Consider the following 10648-nt stretch of genomic DNA (forward strand, 5'->3'; position numbering starts at 1 on the left):
ATATGGATGCAGGTGCAGCGCACATTGATCAGATAAAGGATGATCCAAGCTCTCTGAAATCCGTTAGAGATTTAATACAGTCGTGTGAACAAGCATATACAGAACTTTCGCGCAAGTATGTTGAGTATCTCAGAACAGTAAGAACCTACGAAAGTGATAACGAAGAATCCTCTCACAACCTAATTAGACAAACAGTACTCTGTAAAGCAAATTTGATTTCAAAAAGAATAGACTCTTTATTGAATCCCCCACCACCTTCCACTTCACATAGTCGTTCCTCTAGCAGGAATTTTGTGAAATCAAACATTAGCCTTTTAGAACGGAAGGAAGCAGAGCTACGTGCAGCTGTCGTGAAGAAGAAATTTCTTGCGGAAGAAGCTAACATTATTCGCCAGAAAGCGGAACTGGAAACAAAGCTGAAGGCGATCAAAATTGAAGAGGAGATAGAATCCAAACAGGCGGAAGTTAGTGCTCTTAAAGAGCACAGTCCTGAACTCAACCTCCCATCAGACGACGCTTTCTCACGCACACAGCAATACGTGGAAAGTTTGCCGAAAGGACAACGTCGGGGGTCATATCTTCCGACCTTCCCACCGACTATCACCCCACCTTTGCAAGTGCAACCTACCAGACTGTTCAATGAACCACAAAGACAGCCAAATACTCAGACTGCGTACTCTCTGCCAGAGCTGCCAGAGTTCTCTTTGTCACCTCTACCTGTGATACTACCAAATGAAACTACTCAACACGTTTACGTGAACAGTGACAATCAGCCTAGCGCTCCGATTGAGACCCACATTGAAAACACTCCTATGAACCCAACACATAGGGAACCAATTATGGACATGACAAAGTTCCTTCTGAAAAAGGATCTCATCCTATCAAGAATTACAAAGTATGATGACAATCCAAGTTTATTCCTTACCTGGAAACTTACCTTTAGGAACATCATGGAGGACCTGAGTGTAACCCCGTCGGAGGAACTTGACATGCTTGTACGATATCTCGGCAATGAATCCTCAAGACAGGCAGCAACCATAAGGAAATGTAATGCCAACGACCCGGAAACCGCCCTGAGATTAGTGTGGGAGAGGCTTGAAGAGAGATATGGGGCACCCGAGTTGATAGAAAGTTCTCTCAGACGTCAGATTTCATCGTTTCCAAAGATTGGGAATCAGGACATGAAAAGACTCTACAATCTTCTGGATTTAGTGGAAGAAATAGCTTCAGTTAAACGACAGTCCCAGTATGCATCCCTTTTTGGATACTTTGATTCTCCCACTGGCATAAATCCGATTGTTACAAAACTTCCTACATCACTACAAGACAAATGGACTGCCGAAGCGACAAAGTACAAGAAGCGTGAGTCAGCCATATATCCGCCATTCACCTTCTTCATCAACTTCTTGAAGGACATGGCTCGGATGAAGAATGATCCAAGTTTTAACTACTCATGTTCTGATGGTGAGAAGCCCTATGTGAACCATCCAAAGAATTTCCAGAAAACAACAGTAGTTGCTGCCAGGAAAACTGAAACACAGAGTTCTTCTAATCATGTTTTGACTGAAAACAATGACTTGGCTCGGTGCACTCTTCACAACTCGAATCATACCTTGAATGAATGTAACAAGTTCCGGTCCAAGACTTTTGAAGAAAGAAAGAAGTTTATCATGGCTAACGGAATCTGCCTCAAGTGTTGTGGACCTAACAAACATTACGCTAAAAACTGCACGTCTTTGGTAAGGTGCGGCTTGTGTAATCAGTCCTCTCATCCAACAGCACTTCATACTGACAATTCGAGTCCTCAGAATCACAAGAGAAGAGAAGATCATGGAGGGGAGAAAAACCATGAAGGGGAGCAACGTCGACAAACAGTCACAATTTCTTGCACCAAAATATGTGGGACAGTAAGAGGGACAAGTAAATCTTGTGCAAAAATTCTGCCAGTGAAAATATACCATAAGGACTCTGCCAGTCACTTCAGAATTGTTTATGCTATGTTGGATGATCAGAGCAATCATTCCCTAGCAGCACCCTCACTCCTTGATGCATTCAATGTTGGCGGACCTGAGTATGAGTACACTTTAACATCTTGTTCAGGTTCAGTTATGTCAGCAGGAAGAAGGGCTCAAGGACTCGTCAAGGAAGCCCTTGATGGCAGTAGTTCCTTTGATCTCCCCACATTAATCGAATGCTCGGATTTACCTAACAACAGGGAGGAGATACCTTCACCTCGTATAGCTGAACAATATTCCCATCTAACAGATATCAAAGACAGCATCCCAGAGTTGATTGAGACTGCTGAGATCGAGCTACTGATTGGACGAGATCTCACTTCAGCTCATGTAGTAGAGGACCAAAGACATGTGACAGGATGGTCTGTTCCCTTCGCTCAGAAACTTCCCCTAGGCTGGGTAATTATTGGGCCCATTTGTCTAGATGCCATTCATATGCCCCATAAAGTGACAGTACATAAAACATGTGTTAAGCAGTGGCCGTCCTTCAGTATTCCAGCCTTGTGATAGCAAGCTACTGGTTAAGGACAGTATCTTTTTAAAGACAGATCATGATGAGAAAGTTGCCCCCTCAATAGAAGACACAGCCTTTCTTGACATTATGGACAAAGAATTCAAAAGAGATTCAGATGGTTATTGGGAGGCACCTCTTCCGTTCCGGAACCAAAGGCAGCCATTACCAAACAATAAACCACAGGCCATCAATCGAGCGCTGTCTCTTGATCGAAGTATGAAACAGAACCCTACAAAGAGAGAACATGTGTCAAAGTTCATGGACAAAATATTTGAGAAGGGGCATGCAGAGGAAGCGCCACCTTTACCCGATACCAAAGAAAGATGGTACCTTCCTATGTTCGGTGTTTATCACCCGCAGAAAAGGGATTCCATACGAATGGTGTTTGACTCGTCTGCGAAGTTCAGCAACATCTCGCTCAATGATGTCCTTCTTAAAGGTCCAGACATTACGAACAATCGCCAAGGCATCTTACGTTTTCGACGTGAGAGGGTGGCAGTAATAGGGGATGTGGAGCAGATGTTTCACAATTTGAAGGTGAAATTGGATCACAGAGACTATTTGCGCTTTTTATGGCACCCAGAGAATAATTTAGACCTACCCTTAAAGGAGTACAGAATGACTGTCCACGTCTTTGGAAATCGCCCCTCCCCGGCAGTCGCAACATATGGACTACGTCGCTGTGTTGCTCACTCTGACCCTGATGTAATTGACTTTATTTCAAAAGACTTTTACGTGGATGATGGACTCTTAAGTTGTCCAAGTGAAGATATGGCCATCGACCTGGTGAAGAGAACTCAGCTTGCCCTGAAGGAAGGGGGACAGCTTAAACTTCATAAAATCTCCTCAAACTCAAAGTCTGTGTTGTTGAAGTTTCCATCAGATGATCTGGCCAGAGACCTAAAGGATTTAGATATTGGCGGAGATGATTTACCTGTACAGAGAAGCCTTGGTATGTCGTGGGACATCAATGCTGATGTCTTCACCTTCAAGATATCAACTGACCAGAAGCCCTTCACTCGCAGGGGAGTCTTATCAACCGTCAATAGTCTGTTCGACCCCCTTGGTTTTGCATCTCCAGTAACTGTGCAAGGGAAGATGTTATTCCGACAGATGCTATCAACCTCCAGTGAAGTTCATTGGGACGATCCCCTAGATGACTCGTTCCGCTTGAAATGGTCTAATTGGGTCAACTCAGTCCGTCATCTTGAAGATGTCAGGATACCAAGGATGTGCAGCAAGTATTCTGTTTGTGAGTCAAAACGCAAGGAACTGCACATTTTTACGGACGCCTCCAAATATGCGATAGCTGCAGTGGCTTTTCTGAAAGTATGGAAGGACGAGGGTAACAGTGATGTAGGTTTCCTTATTGGCAAGGCCAAAGTGGCTCCAGCACATGGCCACACAATCCCCAGGCTGGAACTGTGTGCAGCGGTTCTTGGGATAGAGATAGCAGAAATCATCAAAGAACAGATGGATTTAGAGAAGAAAACTTTCAGATTTTACAGTGACAGTCAGATAGCTCTTGGTTATATAACCAATGATGCCAAACGTTTTTATGTCTACGTTGCGAATAGAGTGCGTAGGATTAGGTCATTTAGTGAACCTGACCAATGGCGGCACATTACTACTGATCAAAATCCAGCAGATTTGGGTACTCAATCGTTCGATGCTCAAGAACTCCCTCAAAGTATGTGGCTGCGAGGACCAGCATTCCTTAGGGAAGACAACCTCTCCACTACCTTTGTGGGAGCACGTGAGAACTTTGCTCTCATATCAGATGATGATAAGGAAGTTCGACCTATTGTTGAAGTCAACAAAACGACCGTCGAGGGAAAGACCCATAGCTCTTTCAAGTCTCGCTTAGAAAGGTACTCGCAATGGACTAAACTAGTTCGCAGTATCTTGAGGCATGTTTTACTTGCAAAGCACTCCTGTAAACATTCAACAAGACGATGGCATTACTGTCCACAGTCTTTGAACTTGGAGACCCTGAATTCAGCTGAGATTCATATTTTGAGAGAGGTACAAAGGTCTGAATTCAGTGAAGAGGTAGAATGTCTCATCAAGGAGAAGCCCATACCTAAAGGTAGCAGCATCATTTCCTTGGTACCATTTCTGGACTCCAATGGCTTACTACGTGTTAGTGGTAGGATTTCTGCTGTACAGAAGTTAGTTGACTTGGACGTACACTCTATAATCATACCTAAGAAATCCCACATAGCCACCTTATTGACTAGGTATTTTCATGAGAAGGTATCCCACCAAGGACGCAAGATTACAGAAGGCAAGATCAGGTCATCGGGATTCTGGATAATTGGAGCCAAGCCAAGCGTCTGATAGCATCTGAGATTCACAACTGTGTCACATGTCACAAATTGCGAGGAGCCTTCTGCGGTCAGAAAATGGCTAACCTTCCAAAGGATCGTTTGACCCCAGGACCTCCATTTACGTTCGTCAGCCTCGATACGTTCGGACCTTGGGATGTAACAGCATGGCGTACACGGGGAGGATTAGCGACAAGCAAGAGATGGGCAATTATGTTTACGTGCCTGGTATCACGGGGTATCCACATTGAGCTCGTTGAGGAATTGAGCACTTCCTCTTTTATCAATGCGTTAAGGCGTTCCCTCTCTATACGAGGACCTGTCCGTCAATTCCGTTCTGACAGAGGAACCAACTTTGTTGGAGCAGCAAAGGAACTACAGATGGTTCATCAGTTTGTGGAGAAACCCATGGTACAGAGATTCTTGCAGGACAATGAGTGCTCATGGATATTCAACCCTCCACATGCATCCCACTTTGGTGGAGCCTGGGAGCGCATGATCGGTGTGACCCCAAGGAATTATACAAGTCTCAGTGGCGTTACGTTCAAACTCTTGCGGCTGAGTTTTGGCGAAAATGGGAATGTGAGTACTTATCTGCCCTACAAATTCGACGAAAGTGGACGTCAGACAAACCCAGTTTAAAGGAAGGAGACGTAGTGATGCTTGAAGAGTCTGAGAGTCCAAGGAATCAGTGGCCGGTTGCACGTGTGAATAGAACCTTTCCTTCTGCTGATGGACATGTACGTGAAGTTGAAGTGCGTGTGGTTAGGGGGGACACTGTATCTCATTATGTTAGACCCATTCACAAACTTGTGCCACTAGTCTTGTCTTAGTTGTTGTGCATGAAACATTGTAAGATATGTAAGGTACATTTGTTAAGTTTATTTTCCTAAGAGACGTGTAATTGATATAGTGATTTCTTGTACAGAAATCAGAAAGGGAGTGTGGTGACACGGAAATTGTCCGTGTTGGTTTTAGATTTTATGTTCTGTTTTATACCTGTACTGTATTTCCGGGAAGACTTCACGTTTTGTTTCGGAGGCATATTTGCCCCTTTTATATTGTTTTGAAGGCCCAAAGAGTAAGTTTTTCCTTTGCATATTTGTAATCACATTATAATTATTGCATACGATAAGTCTTAACTGTTGTCTATACTTGATTTTTGCATATTTTTGTTATAAATCCTAAGTGCACAAACGCACATGGCATTGACGTTAGGGAAAATCTGGATATGTATATTTATGTATCGATACTTTATCACTTTACTTTATGAATTATTTGGTTTGTATCAAGTTTGTATTAAGTTGAAAGGTCAAACAATGTAATACAGTATTGAAGCTAGTATTTAGAAAGTCATAAAACAGATTTTTCATGTATTTTTCAAATTTGGCATAATGTATGTCATGGATTGTCATGGTGTTATCTTACGAATTTAATAACTGTTTATAATTGTTTGTTTATGAATTTATTTGTAAGACGGCTGTTTTGTTTTGTAGTCTCTTAGCCTCATGACGAGGAGGCCAATAAACATCTTAAACACACTTAAGCTTGTTTGTGCACATAGTTAGTTCCTAATCTTGGACCTATTCTGGCGACCGAGTTATATTATTTCTTTCTTTCTTGTTACTTTAAGCTTTACAGCTTATCAGTACAAAATAATGCAAACAGTTTCAGTACAGAAGTGGATAATTTACAGGAGAACAATGTGTACGTACAAACATTGATAGTAAATACAAACAAACAAACAAACAAACAGAAAAATAATGGAAAACATACAATTATCGGATTACAAGATCACCTCTTCGCCTCAAGATGTAATAAATATATATTTATCAAGGTTACACATATGCTTTTAGTTTTCAGTATTGAACAATGGCAAAAATTTCAAATTTCTAAAAATCTAAAACGTTTGAAAGTTGAAACTTAGAAGTTTGTTGTATATATGTTAAATAATCGAAAGACGAACAATGTTACTGAACTTTATACTGATAAGCGTAAACTTTCTAAACAAAAAGTAGATTAAAAACTCAAAAGTTTAAAATTCAAAAATCCTTTCTGGAAGTTTGAATTCTGGACATTTAAGGTAAAAATCTAAAATATTGAAATTTTAAAACCTGTTTGGAAATTTGAAAATTTAAATTTCTGAACTAAAATTTTAAATTTCAATTTGCCAAATCAGTTTGAGTTTTTGAGATAAAAGTGAAATTTTTACAGGTTAAAGTGCAAAATTTGCAGATTAAAGTGTAACATTAACAGATTTAACTGTAAAATTTACAGATTAAAGTGTACATTTTTCACATTAAAGTGTAGAAATTGAAAAAAAAGTTTCGACATGGCACAAATTCACTTCCGTACGCCCCCCCTTAAAAATTGTCAAAGTTGATTTAATCATAGTTTTAGTCCAGAAAATGTAAAAATGTCTGCTCTGTTGATGTCATTTTTAACCTACAAAATCCCTAGAATCCAGAAGCTTTTGAGGGCTTTGCCCTCTGGGCCCCCACCAGGGCTTCGCCCACTGGACCCACTGAAGGCCTGCGCCCCCTAACTTCAATTCCTGGATCCGTGCCTGTCTATAATAATCAGTATAACATCCAAATATGATCTGAATTTGATTTCCTGATCATGTATAATCACAAAAGCAACTTTCAAGAAAGGATAAAGATACCTATTTCTAAAGTATTATAAGTTCTTTTCTAGTCTGGTTATAACCATGCTGTATCATTTGTACTTAATTTAGTTAAATCAGAATTTGCTACATGATTAAAGTCGATTTTTAAGTTAATTTAAAGAGAAAAAAATGTTTTTCAATTTAAAAAAAATGGAAATTAAAAAGAATGTATTTTATGCAACTTATCCCTTCATTTCGTCATTTATTGAAAATGTTCAATGAAAATATGATTGTAAGTATCAATAATACATACATGTATCAACATGCATAGTTAACATGATCTTAATATTTTTTTAATTGATATTAATTAATAAAATAACGAAGTTTATCATTTTTTTGCTTAAACAATCCCCGTTCTTAGAACCATAACATAACTACTTTTTAAAAATGACGATCGTTATAGAGAAAAAAATCGCTGTATACAGAAAACAATTTATCTTCTGACAGGATCCCGTCCAATCATTTAAAAAATCTGAATGGAGAAGAACAAATGACTGAAGAGAAGTTTATCAGAAGATCAAAATAAACAAATGATATTTAATTGGGGAAAAAACAACTTATGAACATTATCAGTTATATCTGTTACATGTATCCGTGTTGGGAGCGACTATTAAATGATGGAAGCTAAACTTTTTAAAAACCGAAGATAAAGAAATGATTTTTGATAGCTCAGTGTTTTCTGTAGGATCTTTGATAGTCATTGGCTTTTATTTTGGGCCTAGCTAGGGCATTTAAGGTTTCGTCAAAGGTCAACATGTCTAAAAAATTATTTTTACAATTGCTCCAAAACTATGTGTGGTATGAAGTCAAAACGTTTACATTTTGTAAAAATAACATTGATTAATAGATAGAAAGTATTACTTGATAACAAATATTTTTAAAAAAGATATTTTGTGAGAAAAATTGTTTCAGAAAATGTGCATATTTTAAAAAAAATGCACCTGCTTAATTCTGTCCTTTTTGTGAAAACCAACATTGTAGAAATAATATATGTTTATCATTGAAGGGCAAGTTGGACGTGAATGGTCTCTGAAAGGCTGTTATTGAAAGCATGACATGTATAAAGACAAGACCCCTATAGAATCCGCCATTTGCAGTGTACTTTCACTTTCAAGTCTTAACATTTGGACAAAATAAACAGGGAAAACAACTTTCCAGAGGCTATCCAAGTCCAACTTGCCCTTCATTGATAAACATATTTTGTTTCTGCAATGATGGTTTTCACTAAAAGCATGGAATTAATTAGGTGTATTTTTTTGAAAATATATGCATTTTTAAGAAGAATTTTTCTCAATTAATATTATTCCAAGTATTTTTTTTATCAAGAGATACTTTCTATCTGTTAATCAATAAATAATTTATAAACTGTAAAAGTTTTAACTTTATACCTTACATAGATTTGGGGCTATTGTAAAAATAAATTTTTGGACATGTTGACCTTTGACGAAACCTTAAACCCGTGCTCGTGTAGTTTTCTTCACTTGGGTTGGGGAACACAGCCTCATGGTTAGTTCCTCTTTACTGTGCTATTAAAACCTCCTGGTTTAAATGCACTTACCGGTATTTGTTTGGTAAATTTTAGAAGTTATGATTAAATCTTATGAGTTAACAGTAATCTAGGTCTAAGCTTAGCTTTTTCACAAGTTCTAGGTTTCTAGCTGTTAGGAAACAGTTAGGATGTAGGGTATCTAAAGTAAATTAAGTTTCCCCTTTCCAAGTCCTGCCTGGTCTAGGGATATGTAGATAACAGGTTTACTTTCTAGAACCACTATTTATTATTTATTTTTGGTGTTGTTTATTTTCTGGGTCAGTTATTTTAAGAGCTTAGAATTAGCATTGGTATTTTCAGTTCAACTCTAGAGTGTTGATAGTGTCATATTGGGTAATGTAGCTTATTCCCTTTACACCTTTCCATCTCATTCATTTTTATAGAATTTTTGATCATTTTCATAAGTATGGAGGCTTAGTAGGGACATAAATTATTTTTCATAGTTTTTCCACATTCCTCCCATTTTCTATTTCATTTTTCAACAACAAATTATTTATTTCTTGAGATTATTTATTGAGAGTTTTGTGAATTAACTACCACATTAAATTATTTATTATAAAGCTTTATTAATACCAGTGCAATTTTCAGACTTGACTGTTTATTAATTTTGATCATTATTTATTATTGTTATAATTTACAAGAGTTAATTCTCACTTTATTAAATTGATAAAACTTTACAACTGTGTTTTCATTTAGCGTTGATCAAAGTTCAGAAATCCCCTTACCTGGGTTGATCATTGATAACTGGAGATAGTTAACTCCTTCAAGCCAAGTTGGCTAGTAAATTTGGTAATTTATATACTAAAGGGTTCTACTTCCGGTTACACACGGAACATACATAGGATCCAAGGGAAAACGAAGAAGAATCAGAAAAGCGCCTTTTCTTACTCTCAACCTTGGGCTTTTTGCTTATCTAAATATCCATTTTTTCCGCCTTTAACACAAAATTTATCTCAAGAAATTCCAAAGAAATCTATAATTTTGTTCGGTGATTTATGACATTTGTCCATTTAGTCCCGCGTTGTTTGAGCGAGTGACTGTCGTTGTTTTAAGGACTGGCTGGAGTAAAATCCTTCCGAGTTTGAAAACTGCGAACAAAAGAGAAACCGTTGCATTGAAAAAAATACATCAGAAATAATCTCCCAATTTCATAGAAAATGCTTAAACAGTGGTTGAAGTAAAATCCTTCAAATCATATTGCTTTACAAAAATTACCTGTAAATCAGAAACTGTTTATTGCAAATTCCGAAACATAGGAATATATTCGCGGATTCCGCAGTAGAAAACTTGAACTGAAGCATCTTGGTGTAATCGATAAATGGAATCGTCAAAACACCCGATTCTGAAGGTCTTTTTTTCAAATTTAAAATGTACGTCGTCATCTGTGGTCGTTGCAGTGTAAATGATCTAATTGTCAAGCATTTAGTAGAACTCTGTTTTTATATAAAAAAAAATTGATGAACAGTGCCAGGTAGTCATCCAAGCAGAACGAGACCTTACCTATGGCTGTACAATAAGATAACAATGAAAGTGTTCGACTGTGGTGAAATATGTTTTGTACTGTTAAGACTTAGT

At 38.0% G+C, this 10648-nt stretch overlaps 2 protein-coding genes across 2 annotated transcripts; both read left to right on the forward strand.

Annotated features, from left to right (window-relative positions):
• Window positions 1-50: 50 nt before the first annotated feature.
• LOC134274127 (uncharacterized) lies at window positions 51-3019 on the forward strand. The gene is made up of 2 exons (XM_062756384.1): window positions 51-137; window positions 188-3019. The coding sequence occupies exons 1-2, from the start codon at window positions 118-120 to the stop codon at window positions 2520-2522; spliced, it is 2355 nt and encodes a 784-aa protein (XP_062612368.1). The 5' UTR covers window positions 51-117; the 3' UTR covers window positions 2523-3019.
• On the forward strand, window positions 2617-4869 carry LOC134274138 (uncharacterized). Its single transcript, XM_062756395.1, has one exon. It carries the CDS (start codon window positions 2617-2619, stop codon window positions 4867-4869), a length of 2253 nt encoding a protein of 750 aa, XP_062612379.1.
• Window positions 4870-10648: the final 5779 nt, after the last annotated feature.

This window comes from Saccostrea cucullata, unplaced genomic scaffold (genome assembly GCF_032062105.1).
Source record: "Saccostrea cucullata isolate Sc308-1 unplaced genomic scaffold, CSIRO_AGI_Scuc_v1 ctg5574, whole genome shotgun sequence".
NCBI lineage: Eukaryota > Metazoa > Mollusca > Bivalvia > Ostreida > Ostreidae > Saccostrea > Saccostrea cuccullata.

What these genes read in the sequence shown, in the direction of transcription:
- LOC134274127 (XM_062756384.1), top strand. Translation starts at nt 118, where the DNA reads ATGTTGAGTATCTCAGAACA. An exon ending in ATGTTGAGTATCTCAGAACA is followed by an intron (nt 138 to 187) that starts GTAAGAACCTAC and finishes CAACCTAATTAG; the next exon opens with ACAAACAGTACTCTGTAAAG.
- LOC134274138 (XM_062756395.1), top strand. Translation starts at nt 2,617, where the DNA reads ATGGACAAAGAATTCAAAAGAGATTCAGATGGTTATTGGGAGGCACCT.